General features: G+C 37.4%; 1 protein-coding gene across 1 annotated transcript in view; it reads left to right on the forward strand.

Annotated features, from left to right (window-relative positions):
• Nucleotides 1-9,691, forward strand: part of LOC124163709 (adenylate cyclase type 6-like) — a 241,491-nt gene extending 231,800 nt beyond the window's left edge. Inside the window, exon 26 of the mRNA XM_046540776.1 lies at nucleotides 3,696-9,691. Within this exon, the coding sequence (XP_046396732.1) occupies nucleotides 3,696-3,875 (180 nt within the window). The 3' untranslated portion in view covers nucleotides 3,876-9,691. The remainder of the gene's footprint in view (nucleotides 1-3,695) is intronic.
• The last annotated feature ends 12,682 nt before the right edge of the window (nucleotides 9,692-22,373 follow it).

Raw genomic sequence — 22,373 nt, forward strand, 5'->3', positions numbered from 1 at the left:
CTGTGGGAAAGTAATTTTTGCGATGACCCCCACGACGCAAATGAGTCTCTCACGGCCAAATAACGAAATGCAATCGTTATATGAGCGCTGAATACGGACTACACAGTGAGTGCGCATGCTTGATTGAATACATTTTGGAAGGCTCACGATGTTATTTATACTCGGCCTGGCAGCGTGAACCAGTTTTCGGTATCGGAGGACACAACAGGCAGAGATGTTTGGAGTGGGAAGGAGAGGAACCGGTCGCGGGCAGGTCAATTTGAAGAGAGGGCAGTGAGGAACGCGTTGGAAGGGAAAGCGAAGAGCAGTTATACAATATCCAATAAATATCCGACAAATATCCAATCCCTAGCATTTTCACTCGAGTAACGCGTTAAATGATCAATTCGGTCGATCCATAATGCTTGTTAATGTCATCAGTACAGTGTTTTAGATCAATACTGACTAGAATCTGTGCTTATAATGACGGTTTTCAAGAATAAAGTTTCAAAAAACTTGAAACATCGACCTCTGTTACCGAGCCTCAGGGTTCCGCGGCGTGTAGCTCAGTCTTGACTCGCGATCGAAAAATCGCTCTCATTTCCTCCGTCGCAGACTTTTTTCCAAGATTTCTGCTTATTATTCTTAAAAAATCTCTACCTTACACCATAATGTGAATTTCCCGAGTTATATATTTCGTGAACGAAAGATAATGTCTACTTTACGCCAAATTTCATGTGAAAAACGGGTCCGCCATTTTGCGTTGTAAAACCAGTCAAATGAGAACCAAAATCTTCAAAATTCATGGAAAGTATAGGCAAAGCATCAGGTCAAAGGCATATTGTGTTTTTTATTCCATAAAAATCATGCCAACGCAACACCATCTGATTAAATTCAAAGGTTTCTGAAGAAAAACGAGATCGCGCGTACTTCTAAAAAGTTGGTCATGTTTGGGCCACTGTATCTCGGTAACGAGTCGTATTGATGTAAAAAGGCACATACATCTATAGTTGGTAATAATTTATAAGTATTTACGCCATGTTTGAAGTCTCTATCTCAAAAAACGTCATTTTGGACTTTTGTCCAGCTTTTTTCGATTTCAGCCCACACTGCAGCGAGCGAATTGATTACAGGCTAAGATCCTCGGAAAGCGTCGCGATTTTTACGGCTGAGGTTTGTTTCTTTTTCTGAGAATCTCTGCATTGCCAAATAGAGCACCCGGTCATCCCTTTTTCGCCCTATCGATTGATCATAGTCTCGGAGAATCCGAGAAAGACGCATATGAATTGCTGAATGCAGGGAGATTTATGACAGCATATTTACCCACCTGTCAAGGTCAGTGTAAATGACTGCAATTAGAGGAGAGGGCTGCGTTTTTTTTCTTCAGGAAATTGCCTGGGTCGACACAACCTCGTAGTTCGTAGCTCTTGAATATTTTAATCCTCCGAATGTGTCTCCTTCGTAGGATACATAATTTGCTGCCACGTGGAGAGGTACTACTGTGAATTTACGAGCTTTAAGCTGCGGAAAATATGTTGTTGATACCACTGAATTTTTTCAGGTCTAATGTCGGTTCTTTCTAATGTGTTATAGAGGAATGTTATTCCGTGTGGACCTGTGAAAATGGCAATTTCTCGGCGGATGTACTAAGTGATGCTCCAGTACTGCTTCCAAAACATTTTCAGTATTTGCTCACAATTTCAAGTAGGCAGGTTTACAGCGAGAAAACAAACGACGCATGGACCTTCCCGGTTGAATTTCTCTCGACCAATGCGTGTGCCTGCCGTCTGTAGAAGTCGACGCGTCGTTCGGGGTTAATCTTTTCGTAGCGCGGCGTCCATCGTGACCAAGGCCATAGATTCTATCTATGGCCTTGATCGTGACGGTCTCTGCGCGCCACAGACGGCTCAACTGCAAAGCTCGGAGTTACGCGATGGCAGCCATGTTTCGTATTCCTCCCGCACTCTCAACCTATTTCCCATAATAACTTCTCGGTTAGATTGAAGTTGTCGTTTTGAGGTGTAGAGCAATATATTGAACGATGAGCGTAAATGTAATTCATTGAAAGAGTGAGACACTTACTCGTTATTTTGAGTAAACTCTGTATGGGATTATTTTCGTCGCCGGCGACGGCGAACAGGTAAAAACTTTTCATGGGAAATCAATCGCGTGATTTAGTCCATGGTATCCTGTATTTCATGTATCACGTAAACGTAACTTAATTTCCGGGGAAACACATACCCGAATACACCAAAGGATGAAAAATGAAAAACACCATGAAAAAATATTTGACTTAGCCAAGATTCGAGCCCGGATCTCCCGATTGCCGGTCAGGCGTGTTAACCATTTCTACCACCAAGCCTTTCTCTCAGAGCGAACATACCCGAATGATTCGGTACGAAGCGTCGACTATCACGGACTAATTCTTCTTGTTGGAAACGCGAGAAAAACACACCCTATGAATTAATTCACTTGTAAAAGAGGTGATCCTTCGCTATGGATTACATATTTTATTATGGAAATATAATTACATTATATATATCATCGGTCCTCACTGATCCTTTTAGGCTATATGATCCCAATGGAGACTTCTCATGCAAACAAGCGATTGGTCGCAATACCGCCAAGAGCTACACCTTCCAATGACTGCCATGTGATGTGAAGCTCTATCATTCCGCGATGTTCTAAGTATGAATGCACCAAAAGTTGTTTTTGGTAATCGTAATTATTATCCGCGCGACCTAATGCTTACTGAACAATTCTTATTATTTTACTCAAATGAGAGCAAAGATCGGGCCGGATTGGTGCCTAGAATATTGGCCTCCCATTCAGTGGGTCCAGGATCGAATCCCGGTGGTGATGGAGATTTTTCATAGGCTTCTCGAGTGTTTTGTGGAGGGCACTTACTTCGTGTTCAACAAAAACTTCATGTCCGTCGAATGGGACGTTAAGCCGTGGTTCAATCGCTACATATCGAATAGTAGAGCAGTCCAACCAGGGGCGCAGCTAGGAATTAAGGAAAAATTAATAAATTGCGGAATTTTAAGATAAACGGTTCAAAATGGTGAGTTTTACGGCTTTCTAAGGGATATTTTATTAATCCTTACACTATTCTATTATTAATATCAATCCAATCAAGTAAAATGGATTAAACTTTAAAATTTCTCTGAGCTCTGGGGGGGGGGGGGTTATCCCCCAAAATCCCCCCCCCCTCGCTGCGGCACTGATGCCAACGAATAGATTTCTCCCACCACTGGGCTCTCTTATGGAACGAATGACATTAGATATCGCTTGCCTCATTAAAATTACTGCCAAAAATAAACAAATAGAAATGTACTGATTCAATAACAATTTATAGATGACTTGTTCAGTAACTATGATTCAAACTCTGATGTTCATTATGGCATTTAGGTAAAGGACATTCATTCATTGTGTTCATTTGATTACTCCAGTAGTCATTTTTGTTCGTCCAAATAATCATTCAGATGCTCGGGCAAAAATTTGTGTTTACTTATGCTGCTTTCCTGAGAGCCAGGCCACGTTATTATCTCGCTAGTTCCCACATGATAAGTCAAATTCAAATGCAATATTGGGCCTGGTCAAAGGTTGCATGAGTGACCATTAGAATCATTACCTTGGTGATCTTTCCTGCTGTCTGCGACTTGGTTGATAATCAGATTAGCCTTTGATGACAAAATCTCTCTCTCATTACTCAGGTGACCAAGGACGTTTATAAGATTCTGAATGCCCGTGGATATCCACTGTCTTGCCGTGGTACGGTGGCTGTCAAGGGGAAAGGTGAAATGGTGACCTACCTCCTGAATGGTCGTCCTGCCAAGAAATCCCACTCCACAACGAGCAAACTGAGTGAGGTGGCGGGGGACTTGCCAAATTGACTTTTTTCTCTCGAGTGGCAGAGAATTATTTTTTGAAGAATGCACAGGATGTTAGGATCTCAGGGATTGAGTAAGATATAACAGTCCCCGACTTCAGACCTGTTTGGAAGCTTCCAAGATCGAGGTCATTATTTATAATTACAGGGATACCACGGAAGCCATACTCATGACAAGTTTTAGCATCACTCTAGCGGAGCCACATGCTCCTGGAAAAGTTCACGTCCCTTTGGTCCAGGACTTGTCTCACTTTCGATGAAGTGGAATGGCTATTTTATTTTGTTAACGATGCATAACTCTGTGATACAGTAATGAAATTGGTAGCATTAATGGGTTAAAATGTTACGCACAATCCTGGCCATCAGGGTTTTTCTTTCCTATTTTGGAAAGCAAGCAAAGATTCAGCTGTTTTCAATCGTGCTTGCAGCAAGACTGTGGAACAACATTGAATGCATATAATTCAGCTTAATTTTGATGACTCAGGATGACTTCTTGAAGAAATTCTCAAGCGGTGGGCATCTTTAATCCTTTGTAGGTTGAAAATCTCAATTGATGAATATTCACACTTATTATTTTAAATAAACATATATATATTCTACTGATTGTCAAATAAGAATAAATACAGGTATGCTTTTTATTATTATTCAAGACTGAACAATATTATAAATGGATTTCCATGCATATGATTTGCCATGACCAATGGAAATCTCAATACCTCCAGGCCAAACTACTGAAGGATTTGGTTAGCAGCAGTGTAGCTTATATTTTTTACATTGGTCCAACAGTAGAAATTTGGAATAATTGGGTATGCATGAATTTACGTAAAAGTGTATGTGAAATACTGCAGGTTTTAGCGTATACATGGATATATAAAAATGCTACTTGGCATTTTTTTATGTTTATATATAAGATTAAATTCTGAGAATTTATTAGAGTTATGAATCTTCTTGATTTTTTTGTTTACGTATTTATCCCCTTTAATGAATTGTTCCGTGCTTTATTGGAACAATGTGTTTACAAGAGGCTAGATGGTCTAAAATTTGTGGAATATCTTTTCCAGAGCTTCGTGATTGATTCCATGTCCAGCAGAATTTTTATTGTCCTAAGTAAAAAGTATTTTTCAACAAAGAAATGGAATAATTTTTCAGTGATTCACTTTTTGACTCATTCTCTGTGATAAATGATGGGTACATGTAATGAAATGATATTCATGTTGCAGTTTTCAGTTCCATAAAAGGCATGAAGCAAAATTCATGCATTAAACTAATGAGATGGATAATGGTCGTTTTGAAAAAGATATTGCGGCCGAAAGCTAGTTCAAGTAATAATGCACATTTGAAATTTGGGACAGATGTGAATGTGTATGCATTATTTTTACTTCTTCTTGGCTGATTAGGAGTTAAGGTTGAAGGCAATGCATTATGCATATCTATGTAAAAAATTAACAGTGTTTGTTGAATATTATGATATATTTTATGGATGTTGGGCCTGGCAATAAATGTCCTATTTATCGATAACTGAGGCTTGAATGCTAGGTATCAGGCCATGGAAAATGGCTTTATTCTTAATTGATTTTTTAAAAGTCGGTTGAAGACAAGGTCATGACCTAGAATGTTAATTGTGTGTTAGAAATGATTTTCTCTTGATAATGCTTATTAATAGCGGTAAAGCAGATCTGCCTATTTATAGTCAAAAAAGTCTTAGGCCTGTTTCTATATGGTGCTATCAGCTGGTATCATAATGGCTGGAGGGTGACAGTAGAAAACTTTCTTAACAGGGTTCTCATAATGGAAAAAAATAATGAAATAAAGCAATCATATGATTAGGCACAAGAATAAAATGATTCGAAGGTGCATATATTACCAATTCCTTGGAAAAATAACTTATAATTTGGGTGGCCTGTTCCCAATTAGTTGTGACACCATCTTCATATCGTCATCAGTGGCTGTGCTCATCACACCACTTCACGTCCAATGCCCAAACCCTATTATTATTATATTGTTATCCTCTTCTGCCCACATTTGTCACCCATTTTTCTGCATGTGTCCGCCTTGTTATCTGTCTCTCTGAATCCTTGAAAAACATTTAGACCATATGCTTAATAACATCAGACTTTACTCCATAGTAGTCATTTATATTCATAATTATGTATTCATACTTTCACTTGAATTATAAATGTTGTACAAATATTAAAATTTAGCGAAATGGATGAATATATAGTTATGAACGTTTTAACTATTGTAATTTATAACCAAGGCTTATTTAACATTTTGCAGGGATATCATCCAAAATATCAATTGTTGTAGCTGTGAAAAATGTTGCAGATCAGTACTCATTGACTGTATTTGCGTGAATTCCATTTGGAGTATTTTTAAAGAGTCTGGTTAAGTACTAAAAGTATCTCTTCTTAATCATTAATTGCTCTATCAACAGAATGTGAAGAAAATGGTTTAGTTGAGACACTGACACTAGACACAAACGGGATTGAAATTAGACTTGGCAGAAGATGGCTAAATTGGTTGTATAACTGGTAGGATACCAGACCAGCAAAAGTGAGACCTGGGTTTGATTCCTGGCTAAGGCAAGCCAGTGTAAATGTCATGCTTGGTATTTATAGTGACTTGTGTATTGGCTTCTGATTCTGAGGGCCTGAGTTCAATACCTAGTAAATTTGTACTCAGCTGGAAGGAGTGTTGTCCGTTGTCCATTGTGTGCCATGCATCTCAGTTTTGCTGTCTCTGCTCTGGAAAGAAAAGAAATATTAAAGTTATGTGGAAGCGTTCTCAAAGAACAGACCACTATATATGTAATTGCTCTCCCCTCAAAATACAAATGGCCTTTGCGCGTTAATCACCCAAAATACCAATGTCATCATGAAACAGGCCTTCAGTTCATTTGTATTCCTAATTCATCTTTGCTTCTCTGTGTCCTCAGTTTTTGCAGCATTCATCTTGTGAACAAACAACCTTTCAGGTGTTTATTTAAGCATAAACATGCAGGTTGGGGCCCTCAAAAATAGCAAAAATCTAACATTAAGCAAATTAATTAGTAAATTTAATCTCTTTCCTTTTGACCGCTATTTTTATCAGGTTGGAATAAGTCTTTGAATTTGATTATAACGATGAAAAAAATTCTGATTTATTTAATGTGCGACACCTTAACTTATAGACTTATTGCAAGCTGTAAAATTCATCATCAATAGTGAGCAATCAGAAAATCAGTGTGACGCAGCTCTCAGCTCAGTTTTCCTACACTTAGGTACATATTCTATTTCACATCATTCACTACCAGCTCCATTTAGGCCTACCTCTGCTCTTTATCCCTTTCAGCTGCCTTTATTTTTCCTGAGATTGTTTTCATCAGACCATCATATCACAAATGATCAATTAAGTTGTCTTATCATACTCTCAAGGATTTCATAAGAGTTTTCTTCACTCCTTCTCAATACTTCCTCATTACTCACACATTTTACTGTTAACGCTCCAGTGAAACTATTTCAAATTCACGATGGAACTGAAGAACCATATCACTTCAGGTCCTCATGGTTCTCACTTCTGAAATCTCTATAGCACTCTAAAATCATTATTCTCAACACCTAAGTGTTGACCTGCAGTACATAATTCATCCTCCCCTCACAATTGGGGCAAGTACTACTGATTGAGTCCCTGGGGTCTACACATCTTTTAACTGTAATTTGACACTGTAGCTAGTTCAAGGACCAGATTTTACTCCAAAGTAATTATCACTACATATTTCTCAATCCATCTCCATTGTTTCTTTGTAATACAACTATCAAATTATTGAATTAATATTATGTGGATAGTGACATGTGTACGCCAGTTTAATTGTGATTCTAAACATAGATCTGTATACTGATGAGTGGATCTCATAGATCATTGATCTAAGTATCTATTGCCCTATTTGGCTGCAGTCATTAACTCATTTCCATCTAGTTGCCTTGCTTGCATAATGTATACATGTATATGTATTACAGTCTCAATTTTCATTGTTATTTAACTTTTGGATTAATTTTTTTAATAGGTAGGTACATCATATGAATATTTTGTTATCATTATTATTTTCTTTTTGTCATTTCTGTCTGTAAGCCTGCCAAGACTTGCATCTATGCATGATAATTCAAGGCAGAAATTGAGCTCCAGCAATACAGTGGTTTCTTGTGACATGTGTGACCTGCCGTATGCACTGGCTTTCATGAGTACGCTGAGGGTGGTATATTTTTCCTAATCCCATTAAAACTTAAATTATACTCCTAATAATTGAAATTCTTTCTTGATTACTTATCACCTAAGCTCAATTATATTCAATTAACATTTACTAAAATGATTTACTTATGAAGGTCTGCATTGAAGTAATAGTTGGACGCTATTTCGAAATCTATTTTTCAAAATTTTCTACACTTTTATGCATGTGTATATGTGTGTGTTGGTGTTCAAGACAAATTTTACATATTTACAATCTTTTAGAGGGATATAATCTCTTTTTCCTGCCTTAATGAGTTATGATGAAATCTACAATGTAAATCTACCACTCTTCTTTGATGGTTAGGAAAATAAGCCTTATCAGAATGCTTGCCTTTATTTCATATTCCTGAGATTATTCAAAAGACTGTCAAGGTTTTCCTATCGCTGCTATTGCTCTTCCCGATTTGTCTTAGGCTGTTGCAAGTAGGGTCAAAAGCTTGGCTTAGAGGCTTTGTGCAAAATTTCTGATGGGGAGCCTACAGTGAGCTCCCTTCACTTCCTGTTAAGGCTAACTTTCTGGATTTAATGACCTTGCTGGAATCTACCCCCAATCCTGGAGCTAATGTTTATTTTCATTGAAATCAATTCGATAACCCCAAATGAACCCTTAGATAAAGTTTCATGGCTAAAGCCTTGATGCCCTATACTGTCAATTTGGTGATACTCCTGCAGTTTCAAAGTATTACCTGCAGGGAATTACTATTGGGAACAAAACACAAGGATGTCGTATCATTATCCACACTTTTTTGAACAAGTAGTGACCATTTATTGGTTCTACATGATCCCTGAAAATAACACTTTATTTTGTGGATAAAAAGGACATCCTGTGTTATTAAAAGGGTCTACAGTCTTTATCTTCATTGCCATTGACAGTAAAATGAATGAAAGCTATAATAATACCATCAAAATCGCTGGGTATTTGATATCCAAGAGGAATACTAATCACCATACTTCTGGGAAGAAGATATTTTTTTAAGAAATGTACATAGGCAAAATATGTATGCTAATTTCATTTGAAATCTTGATTTATGATGATGTTAATTTTGATGATGATGTTAATAATGCACTCTTATTTATTTTTTATCACAAAACCAAATATAACTTCAAATGCTAGGATAATTTTATCATAACTCATTTATATTTGATTTACAATATGCCCAATGGCAGTGAGTATGCTATACATGATAGACGCTCAAATATGTAGTAATATATTTTCATACTAAATGATTGAAGAATGTTTACTGTGAATAAATTATATGGCAAAATGTAAATGAATGTTGCGATGTTGAAAAAAGAATGTAAATGAATCTTTCTATGGCCTATCAACCCTTTTGTACACTATCAACTACTTAATTTTAAAAGGTATATTAGATAATGTTATATTTAAAACGAAATTCGTGTGATTCAAAAGTTTGTCTTTGTACTCTGTAATGGTATGTTTGTGTTAGATTGTCCATGTATCACTGTTGATGTGACGAAATTATGTTAGAAGGAGCAAAATTTCTAAGGACCAACATTTTGTGTATTTTGGTGGAAAAAATACAAGATGAACTTGTTGTTCCCTGTTGTTTATTTGAATATTATCACATTGGTTTTCCTTTTTAAATGCTCCAGATAGTTCCCCAGCTGTGTTTTTGGTCTGGATGTGATGAGAAGAAGCAAAAACAGATCCAGTCCTGCCATGCCTCTTTCTCTACTTCCCTTTCCAATTGAGGGCAATTTGTCCATGTCCATACTTTAGATTGAGGCGTTTTGCAAAACTCCTTACAAACCTTAATTGAGTCACTTGCTTCATTCAAGCGCTTGGGTCCATCCTTCCTATTAAAGATTGTTTAAATTTATATTTTATGAGCCAAAACCTTTCAGCTACAGCAAATATGTACTACATGCATGTGTTAACGAAAACTGTGTGTACCTTCAATTTTCTCATTTAACCTTCTCTCCCTGTCAGAAGTGGCGCCAACTCCATGGGGCCTGAGGGGGCCCCTCAAAAATTCTTCATGGGTATGAGGAAAAAATGTGTCAGGCTTGCCAATTTTCCACAGTGTCAATATATTGAGATTTCAGTTATCAGGGTTCTAATGTTGATCATATGACTCTTCTAAAATGCTTAGAAAATTTAAAACTCACTACTTATAAAATTTCCTGGGGCAAGGCATCCCTGCCTGTCAGCCCTTATCTCATGGCCATAAATCTTCTGAGGGGGGTGCATATGATCAGATTTCCTCATTATTTGATATTGAATCCAACAAAATTATTTTAAAAGTTTAGATAGCTCTTGTTAAATGGATCTACCTCAATCAAAAAAATTGATCTGGAGATTGAATTGAAGATTCAAAAATGGCTTAGGCTCTCGTCATGGGCCTTCGACTAAAGGGGATTATGTGAGGGTCTGCTTCTACGTCTGTTTTTTTCCTCAGAGGCCTCTTATGTGTGTCACTGGGGAATACTTGCGACCCGTCAGCTACTTATGAAGGGGCTGCAATTGGATTCCAGTTTTCAATTGGTGAGAGAGATGGCCATACTCCCAAGATCCCATAACTCCTTCTATCCATCAACAATGAGAGGTTTATGATGCTTAAGTTCATGGAAGTGTAATTTGAAATGAAATTACTATATTATGTATCAGTGGTGTGACTAGGTTAATGCCTGGGAGGATGGGATGGCCAGAAGTGGCAACTCAGGCAATATCTGGTAAAAGTTTTTAAAAATGTCATGCCTGTAAATACATTTTACGTCATTTTGGCACTAAAATTGAGCTTTAAGCAGATGCAGTTATTATAAGTGAAAACAACACAACAATTTAAAGTAATTTTTTTATTTCTCTGAGGCTTTGGGGGGGGGGGGGATATATCCCCTCATCCTCCCATGGTTACGCAACTGTTATTTATATTACTCACATGCTGTGAACTGTGAGAGCTATTCTTCTTCATCTTACTCTCATTCCCTCTCAATGATTCACTGGAATAACCATCAAGTGGATTACCTTTTTCCTTTCCATAGAAAATATTTTTTCAGTCAATTGCTAAGGTACTGGCAAAAAGCCATGGATTCCCTGACAGGCTTGGCTTAAATAATTGCATAGCATCGTATTTAAAAGTATAATAATTAAGGGAGATAGGGCACCAAATACATTAGGTTATTTCTTATTATATGATAGCACCGCTAAATTTTTCATACCTGCATTACAATTAGCGGCTTCGGATTTTCATGAAGGACGTATTAAATATTTTTCCTAGCAGCCATAGTCTATAAAAAGGTAAGTCAAGGAAAATACCGGTGTAAAAAATGTACTTTTACAATAATTTCGAGATTTGCTATTGCTACGGTAGCGACGCCCCCCGTGGACGTGGACTTGTAGTTTTAAAAAAAGCCGCATTTGGAGCCACTGGCGGTGCGTTAGCAAGTGGTTCTGTGTTATCGTCGTAAATAGTGTGTGTAATTTTAACTGTTTACCCTAAAGTGCTTCCTTCGCTGGTTTTTGTGGTAATTTTCGTATCGTATGGAATGTAATTATTATATTATATTGTATTAAGTCGTTGCCAGTGAGCCTAGGAGGAATAATATTCCCATCTAGACGGTGTAAGATTTGGTGAGTACCATTTCTTGTTTACCTACGGCCTATTTTAGATGGAAATAGTCACGGTTCTCGCTTAGTGTATCTACGATAGCTCAGGAAATCGAATTTTTTCTCAATTTTATCAATTTTCTCAGTCCAATGAAGTTAAAGAGCTTGTTTAAAATTTTGTGACCAATCTGAACTTCCTCGGTGAAGACTTCATTCCTCTAAACATTGCTTTTTAGCTTACGCACCGGGCGAATGTGTTTCCAACTTCTTGAGTGCGGAAAGCGACTACTCCATAGAGCCCATCTCGTTTAGATGGTGTTAAAGTTCTAATTTGCCCGTACTAAGATTAGCGGATGTAAGTATATGACTCTGTATAAACTGAGGTTATCAGATGTAAGTATATGACTCCCTGTAAGTATGTGACTCTTGGGCATCGATGTATCGTTAATTTGTAAATTTTCCCTCGTTGCTGCTTGCACTTGGGATTTTTAGTTGCATTATTTTCAGAAATAGCATAGGTGACTAAAGATCTGACATTGCCTTCCTAGGTTACACATTGAAGAAGTTGGAGGATAAAACTAGCGACTTGTTGTAAGCACCTAAGGAAAGAATTCGTTGTGATAAATCGTTGGACTGAATATAGACGCGCAGGTTGACCCAATTTCAGGTCAGAGAACGCAACAGAGCAACCAACTACGTGCAGCCATCGTGCTACCGCTAGCTTACTTCGAAGATATGATTGATCACTCAGGTAATAATTCGCTCCGAATAAAAATTTGACTTTAGCAGGATCAAGTAGGTACCAGTGCAACTAATTAGTTTATGTGTAACTGGCAAAAAACCTGACCGCATTGTGAGAGACTTGGGGTCGAATCCCGTTCAAGCCAAATGATTATTCACGGCTAATTTATTCCGATGGTGACTATATTTGCATCTGAGCCCATCACAATGCATTCAAAGTCACTTTATAATGCTTCTTAGTTTGGTGTTGCGATGTACGGATCGGGTGTCCATCGCCCTCAATAGATTCCAACGCAATAAGTGACCCTGGGCTCACGGCGGTTAGTTAATTATCCTGTCATAAAATTTAAATGCTATGGTTGTCATGAAAGTTACAGGGAATTTGCACCACCGTTCGCGAGTAGGTACGGGTCCATGCTGCTAAATTTGCAGCCAACTTCTGATATGACCTTGTAAGAGGTGGATCTTCATTACTTGGGAAATCCCTTATTTTCTCCCCAATAAGGAAATAAAATGATCCTATCCCTCTATCTATCACGTACTACCCTACTTAGCGATCAAAACGTCAAGGGAATTTTAGCTGAACATAATTTAAGCAACAACTTTCCAAGAATTATTACATTTTACCCATTTATGCCGAAGTTTTGATAAATGCAAAATTTTCATGAGTTTTACGGATTATGGTCTAAATATGCATTAAAACAATATCTATAAGAAAAAAAATAATTCTTTCCAATTATTTATTATGAGGTGTTCAAAATTGGAACATGAAATGCATGCCCCCTAAGATTCCATACCGTTTTGCTGACGCTGATAGCATCCTCTTTCTTTCCCATTTCCGCTGGCCCCGCATCGTGCGTGACCTTTGATCTCCCTCCTTCATCTTCTTTTATTGGCATTGTTTACCATTCGCTCCTCAATTTCGCCTTTCCTCTCAGTTGAGAACGGTGGCTCCCTCTTCGTTTCAAATGTCCTTTGCCGCTCATCCCTCGCCTCCATTATCCACTAGGGTCCTTCCTTTGTAGCATACAATGTGGGCATACCTCATATTTGGCATTCTTTTAGTCATTTCCGTAAATTCATTCAAGAAAATTTACTGGAAATAATATTTTGGCCTCTATGAATGATGAAAAAAGGCCTTCACTTGAAAGGTAAAATAAAATAAAAAAACATGGCAGTCGTGGGACTGCCGTTGGCAGTGAAAACTTTTTATGTTTAAAAATTTTGGACGTTGATTGACGAAGTTTTTTTATAGGACTTATGGTTATCTTCATTATTTTAAAAGTAATATTTTAATTGAAAATGTATTGAACTAATTATTTTTATTAATTTGAAAATGGTTACAATTATTATTTATTTAGATAATTTACCCAAACTAAAAATGAACAAGAAGCTTTTGTTACTAAATAAACGTAATATATTTATGTATTTTCAGTAATAACAATATCTGAGTTATTATCTTCATCAGTATTTTCAAATGCTCTTGTATTTTCATCATAGTTTTTATCTTTACATTCTAAAGCTTTACATTCTAGGCTTATGATAACTGAAGTAAGAAACAAACAATATTGACTCGAATCCATCCAAATGTCTTGTAAAAACAGCATCTATTGCAGTTTCGTATCTTGTGGTGCTTTTAAGTCGATCTTTTGACATAGGTAATTAGTCCAATTAGTGCATCGTTATTTAAGATTCGAGATCCAATCTCGCATTCCTATTCAATGTAATTTTATGTGATGAACGTTTATTTAATGTAACTTTTCCGTGATTGTTTGTAAAGACTTTTGCTCCAACCTTTCTAATTCCATTGATAAATATTCACGATGAGTTTTCGACCTCCTTTGATTTGCTGATGCTTATCTCTTGTGTTCGTTTGCAGCGGCGCGCTTAAAAACTGATTACCAAATACTTTTGCAGCTATAGTCATCAACTGTGGTGAAGAGGCTATCACGTTAGCGAAAGGCAAACAGTGAATAAGTTTTAGTTTAGAGATCGAATCTGGCATTCCTATTTTAGTGTAATTTTCCGGCACTTACCGCTGTAAATAACATTTACACATCACTTACGTGAGGAAATCTAAGGCTAACAGAATTTCTACGCTAAATCTATTTCATTCGATATGTTCATCGTTCGACGAAGTAATAAAATCAAGTAGGATTTATATTGTCTCTTGAAGCGAAAAAATTTTCCCTCACGGAAAATCTCTTCCTCGTCAAAACAATAACCACACCTCGCCGACCTATCTAATGGCAAAAGGATCTCCTTGGGAGGTGGGAGCTTACAGCGGAGACTCAGGTCAGTAAGGAAATCCTGACGAGGTGCGGCCATTACAAATTCATAACTCCACTTGTAATAGAGTTAGAGTTACAATTCTTTTACCTAAAATAATTTTATAGTTTTATCCTAATTTCATACGCAGCATACATTGACCTATATCGTCCTACATCGTTAGTAGGGGACTGCTTCCCGCCGTACAAAAATAGGCAATAGGTTGGTTTCCTATTATTTTTTTGTTGCCAAAATCAGAAGATTACTACTCCTGGAGTATGTATTTCACGCTCTTGGATTTTTAAATGACGATATCTATTTTTCGCGATTAAATGAAAAGTAAAAATTTTCAAGTGCGCGAAAACGCGACGGCTAAGTGTGAATGCTGGGAAAACCCCGTGTGACGTCGTTCTGGTTCCCGCTGCCGCAAGTGAGGTGACCTTGGGGTGAGGCTTTGAGTGCTGATACGACGCAGGATGCTAGCAGGTAGCTGAGTACCCTGCTAGCTAGTAGCGCTTGACTTAAATAAGGATTATCAATACCTTATCAAACGAAGGAAACTTTCCGACCTTAGGCCGTTTTAATAGGTGATTATTAAGGCATGTTTCCCTGAGCTCTGTGCCTCATGCATGCATTGGTAATCTCAGACGATGTAAAACTCCTGACTACTCGTATAGCGTCTAGGTCCCTGTTACGTCACGTGGAGTGGCATCGCATGGGCGCCAATCTGGCCTTTTTCAAATTAGGATAAAACTGACCATTCCCATTCGTCTAAACCGGTATTTCTAAAACCAAATAATTTGTATATTATGAATACACTAATGGTGGGTAACGAATCGCAATCAATGCCTTTTGTTATCTTTGGTGAAGGAAACTACCCTATTTACGCCCAGAGATACTTAACTGAATATAGAAACGCCGAAACTCAGCTAAAAATATAAATAGGTTTACCTATGTATAAGAAATTAGGCATCAAAACCTTTCCATGCAGTTTTTAGGATGGATTTGGGAACTGTTAGCCGACAGTTGAATGAAAAATCCGCGGAAAACTGCCGCGAAATAGCAAGCGGCTGAAGTAATGGCGCAGTAAAAATATTCGAGAAAATAAAAAAACCATAACTCCTTTTGCACTCAAGGTAAAGTTATAATTTTTTCAACAAAAATACATTTATAGTTTTCTTCAAATTTCATATGCAGCTCATATATAGATAGATACGAAAGTTACCAGGCGATTGATTTTTACCTTGCAAAATTTCATATTTTTCGGCCAAAAGAAATATAAGCAAATATCACAACGTCTAAACTGATTTGAGAGCAAGTCATAGTTGACCAGTATGGAAAAAATGTACAATATACGTTTCCTGCAAGTTTCAACTAAATTTAAAATGCCGGAAATTGGATTAGAAATATAGGCTCGAAAAAGCCAAGTTACTAGCCGAAATTAAAGAAAATATTTTTATAACTATCGTTATGAACAAAATCGACTAACTATTGTCAACACTAAACGTAGCGACTCTTTTTTCTTCAGAATATATTTTCATGCATGAGGAACGAGCAAATTCCAAAATATTCTCTCTTTATTTCCCTCTCCTTTGCCATGACGATTTGACGAGGTGACGATCACGCTAGGTCAGAGTTTTATACCCATCTGAAAAAAGTGCCTAACGCGCCATTAGAAGTTAATACTTCAAAAACTTGAAAAATACAAACCGGAAAATATCCTTAGGTGAGTTATTATCTTTTGTTGCAATGGTAACCAAAAGATAACTTCAAATGGTATTCTTCAAATTTCTTTTATTTCAAAATTAATCCTTATCAATTTAAATGAATGCGTTTGACTTTATCATAGCACAATTAGTATAAACGGAGAGCTCTCTTTTGTAGATTCATTATACATCAGGATAATTAAAAAAATGTTTTTCTCCCCATGAAATAATATTTGTAATCAATGTTCCAAGTTATTACAGCGTCCCTTACATGGCAAGATTTTTTTACGGATCGAAGGGATGAAGACAGTTTATTTACTGCGTAATGAATTACTCAGCCTAAACAAAAACGCATGCAATTTATAATAGACTAATTGATCAATTGTGGGATAAATGGCTCTTGGAAGTTGAAATTTTACCAAATACAGGAATCGGAAGATAATGGCAGCTCATATCTCTTTGCCAGTCTCCAACAGTTCATAGAACATAAATTTAAATAATTTTTAAAGATTTAAGTCTGTAATTTAAGTAAAAAGAAGCCAAGGTATCGGTTTATTTTCAAACTATTTTCATCGTCATCATTAATAAATAATGGTTTTTGATCATTTTATAGCTCGGATGAAATGATAGGAAAAGGTCTATAAATTAATCGAAACATTGGCAAGGCTGAATTTCATTTTCATTTTTGACCGAAACCTAAAAAAATATTTAAAATTTTATTCTATGATTAAATCTAAAATTTTCTGCAACTGCGATCTACCTCGCAATCCACCTTATTGCACGAGAGTTGCTTGAATACCGCCGTACTGGAATACGAATATCATGACGTGGGTGCATTGTTACTTTGAACTGTATGAGATCGACATCGTGTTCAATAACTCTCATTTATCGCTCGGATAAAACCAATTGGCATATTTATGTGCGTGTAAAAGCATCTGTCTTATTTGATCGTTTCTGTTGCATTTCATGATGTTCGGTTGCAAGTTGTTGTTGTCTGTGTTGCTGTAAAATGTATCTTCTCTCAATTTCTTAAGCAATCGAAGCCTCAGCTTCTCTTTTACGGCGGGAGATGCATCTCCTACATCTGCCGTTAAAGTTAGCCACTGTAATTTTTAGACCATTATTGAGTGAACCGTAGTTTTATGCTCAAAACAGTCGAAATCAGTGAGTTTAAGGGGAAGGAGGTTCAAAATCAGGGATGATGGTGGAGAAATGAAGCAAAGTTCCGCTATTTTAGTGGAAGTGTGTCCCCACACGTATCGGAGTTGTGGAACGACGGAATTGATAGTCATTTATTTACTTCCCCTGCGAGTAGTATGTACCAGGCCGTGATTTTTTCTTCAGTCATTACTTGGTTGGAATCACGCCGCCGATGTTCGCGTTTGAGAGTCAACGCCTTCATACACAGCTGACGCAACGTGCACATCTGAGGCGCATTGCCGGACGTATACGAGTCACGGCGGTGACCTTCCAAAGCAACTGACTACTGCATAATAGTGACACGATTCCTGAAGGCTGATTTCTGTTCTCGCCACTGGGGTCGCATTTTAAGCGGGTTTAAAAAATATCCACTGCGCAGTGATCAGTGAAATGCGATCCAATTTTTTTCCAATATTCTGCAGTGTAATTTTTGTCATTATGAATGAAAATATAACCAACTACGCCTAAAAAAGTGTATTAATAATTGAAAACGTTTGTTCATGAGTGCTTACTAGCTGTATCAAAATCGTCAAGTTTCACATATAACGTTCCTCACAAAAATATGGGATATGTATTTAGTGTTGAACTTTCCGATGACCACTGAATTTAATTTTAATTTCAAAAGCAGCTTTAAAGTGACTGGAAGAAGCCAGGGTCACGTGTTGAGTTGATTGAGTCACGAATGAACGAGTTGATTTTCAAATCAATTAATTAAAAGAAGGAGTTGCAAGCCAACACAAACGCGGCCAAGTATTTGCGCTAATTTCCACCGTTAGGCCTGTCAGTTCACAGTTCGCGGGAGGATCATAAATCAAGTAGACTTCATTTCAGACGCCTTTCCGGGAAAGCCGGAAAAGAGCCGAGAATGATAAAGAAGACTCGTCGTGACAGAATTCGGAGTGTCTTTTTAGGCGCCCATTTGATTCCCTTGGCGCCACCTTCTCCTCTATTTCCTTTGCTTGGTTTTCGTCTGCGAGTTAATCTTCATTTATCTCACTTCCTCCCTTCCTTCGCCCACACATAAATACGCTGGAAATTATTGTCTGATATCTTTCCTCCGTAATTTGGATCTAAGAGATGACTGGTACCGTGAATTTTTCCGCTATCCAAAAATTACATTTGTTTTCTTGGTGTGGTTAGCATTTAAAGAAAATTGTAGTGTCTTGAAAAATTTATTCCCCAAACGATGTCAAACTTTTGTACATACTATTATTATTACAAGTTTAGGAGATAAATTGATGCGTTGAAAAAAGAAATGTTTAAAGTTTCTCCAAGTGATGAAAGTTATAATGACCAGATTATGATTCTCGCATCGTTTTCAGTTACTTCATTGAGTTCGACAGAGCTAATTGTGGCCTAATAAGCAAGAGTTTGGAATTATCATGTCAAATAAATACTTAATTTTTTCTAGATAGCGCACACCAGAAATCAAGTAGAAGGATTGTGCATCAATAATTTTGTTACAGTTTCCCCTACTTTACAAATATGCGATTAACAGCAGTATAAGGTGTTCGTGATGCTTGTATCTCATTTTGCCCATTTTAGCAATGCATAAGAAGTAGACAAGTACGTCTCATGAAAACGTAACTAAGAATAGCCATTTACCAAAGTTAGAAACAACGCCATCAATATTCCAATCATCTAGCAGTGTTAAAACGTTTTCGTCACACGTAAACTTGTGGGACACAAACCGGATTAAAAAACTATCCTTTTCCTTTCGCTACTTTCCAAGTTTAACATAGTACCGAGAAGTTATGAGGAAGATTGTCTAAAAAGTAGTGCAAGCTCATCAAGTTAACAGGAGAGCCGCCTGAAGGAATGTTCGAGTAAGGATATGGGGAGAATTTTGAGTTGGTATGCTGAAATGAAGAATGGGGAGAAAGTGGAGGTAAAGGTGGAGGTCTGCGAATAATTGGAGAGTATATTTCAGATGGAGAGAAATGACCCTGAAATGAAACCCATGCTGCAGGCTGTTGTGTGCATAGCGAGAAGGATTTCTGCTCGTTTTCATTTCGTCGTAGCGTACTTTGAAAAGAGTACGCCTCGATGCTCGGACACTGAGGCGAGGAGATAGCGCTGTTATGAATGCGCAGTGGATTTTCAAGCCCTTCTAGATTACCCTGTGAGTGACTTTTGGGGAACTCAGCAGCAGTTGAGGTAAAATATTCATGCGTGCGATATATGAGGATGATTAATGAGGTTTACTTCGTAGATCCTCGAAACTTAAAGCCGTTATGTAATCGTTAAGCAAGGAATACGTCAGGAGGTTGAGTAGAAATAGGACCAGTCAAGTGGGAGGATTACGCTCCTTCACAAGGGTGGGATATTTCGGATGAAGGTCATTAATGCACTCGAGGGCAGTTTGCACTGCAATTCATGCGCAGTTAACATTGTGGTGGGACCTTTCGTCCGAGCATTACTGCCTTGAACAAGCGCTTGAAGGACAAGAGTAAGTCGGTTATGAATAGAATCTCTGCGGTGTTCTGAGCTTTCTCTGGCTGGTTAAGCCCTTTTAGAGATCGCGGTGAATGAGGAAACTTCGGGGGGAGGGGGGGGGGTGATCGGGCCCCTGTTTGGATGCATTGATAAGTGGAGCCCTCTACACGTCAGAATGGGAATTTAATCCATGGGACTCTTGCTTTCTCAAATTGAGAGAACGGGATCCCATCATCACTGCGTCCTTTCACTCCTCTCTTATTTTTAAATCCCTAAAACTGAAGTGAGGGATTGTATCTATTGGTCAGATGTGGACCAGGCATCGTAGCTGAGTAATTTGGTAGAAATATGAATTGAAGCCCAAAGTTACACCCCATTATATGAAAAGAACTCCCGCTTAAACATAATTTAAATTATTTACAATTTTAAGATTCTTCGTAAAAAAATCTAAACTTTAATGCAAATTTGCGAGAAGAAGATATTAACCGATTTGGAAAAAAAATGTCACGAATATTTGTGATAGCTATATGGTTACGCAACTTGTATTACAATTCGCTCCTGTGGCCAAACGAGACACCGCAGTTACCATGAGCCCTGAATGCTTTCAAAGCGGCTACACGCAGGCTCTGAAGGATTTTTCAGTTGTTCACTATCAAGATGGTGCGAAGAGTGGAAAACTTGCATGCAGAAAATGTTTGATTCTGAAGGAGCATACTTTGGAGACTACAAGGGTTTTGTTGGGATATGTCTGATGTATTTGAATTTATTTTCATTAATGCAAACCCTAAAAAGTAAGTGTAGGAGGCCATTTCAAAGCACATTTTGGCCGAGGAAGTCAGTGTAAAACGAATAGTAATCAATGTAAACAGGGCCTATTTTCAAAATGACTCCTCTTTTCCTTGAATGCAACAGTAAATGTAAAATTATTAATCCATTTTTATTACTACGTCCACTGATTCATTATACATTACATTATGTTTCGATGGATACATGTTAACTGAATTGAAAAAGTTAATTTTTCTCAAGGTATAATATGATTCTCATTAGAAAATTTTAAACGTTGAACAGTTTTTACATCAATGGGCAACAATGTCCCTTCTGGGGAATATGATTTCCTGACTACGTCGTCAGTAAATCAGATGGAGTAGAAATTACATAATCCCCGACTTTTTTCCTTGAGTCTGAGGGGGTTACGATCTCTTGACGCAAATAAATGACCAACCAACCTGGATTCCCTTTACATTACATTCAGTGGACTTCGACGGATTCCAACCCACCTATCCACGGCGTTATTTTCGAGAGGCTCCCTCGTGAACTCTTGGTGCGATACAGGTATAGTAAATAAAGTAGAGTCGATTGGGCGCTTGAATTCATCAAGCGGGTAAATAGGGGGGGGGGGGAACATAGTTGTGTCACATGTTTCCAAGTCATGTGCCCATAAGTGGTTCAAAAAGCGAAAGAAACACCCCAAATATCGTTTAAATGAGTGAAATATGCGGGCAATACGCTCATTCACTGTCAACAATACTTAAGACCATCTTAGTAACCACGGTGATCAATGCTTCGGGGAACCGTTTTATTATGAATGATTTACGCAATATAAAAAAAATATAGTGTATGGTAGATGAATTTAAGCGATTTATCGTATTTCAGCCATTACCCTAGGATTGTATCACCTCTTGATTTACTCACCTATTTTTGATTTATAATGTTTGCATACAGCAAACTTAATGAAATTAAAAACAGCATTTTTAGAAAATAAACGAACAGAGACTAATGAAATGATTATCCCAATAATTATGTCTCGAATAATGAAGTAATGTTCGGATTTCTCTGACGATGTATGTCTCTCAATGGTGTCAATTTCTGGATCTAAGGAAGGTTTATAACAACAAAACGCATTGATTACAATAAATATATTAATACGGTTATGAAACTTGAATTGGAGAAAGAACCGAAGAATGTTCAACTGTCCCCGTTGATGTTATATTCGGTAAGTAATAGCAGTTCGATATATTTTACAAAAACGTAGATTCGATATGTGTCGAATGGGAGCTTGGAAAGCAAATATATTTAATTGGTGCAGCATGAACAATGCTATAATAAACATATTCATAAAATTTCTTCGGTTTAACATCAATAGTTAGACAGATACGAAAAATTGCATATTTGCTACCGTAATCATCGAATTATCAAGTATACTGACACGTGAAGTTAAAATGTCGTAATCCTATTGATTTATCTTCCCGTTTGGTCATCTACCCTATAATTCATGGTCAAATACGCCCGCGGATGTAAAATCCTGCATGTTATAGCAATT

Source organism: Ischnura elegans, chromosome 8, assembly GCF_921293095.1.
Source record: "Ischnura elegans chromosome 8, ioIscEleg1.1, whole genome shotgun sequence".
In the NCBI taxonomy this organism is placed as follows: domain Eukaryota; kingdom Metazoa; phylum Arthropoda; class Insecta; order Odonata; family Coenagrionidae; genus Ischnura; species Ischnura elegans.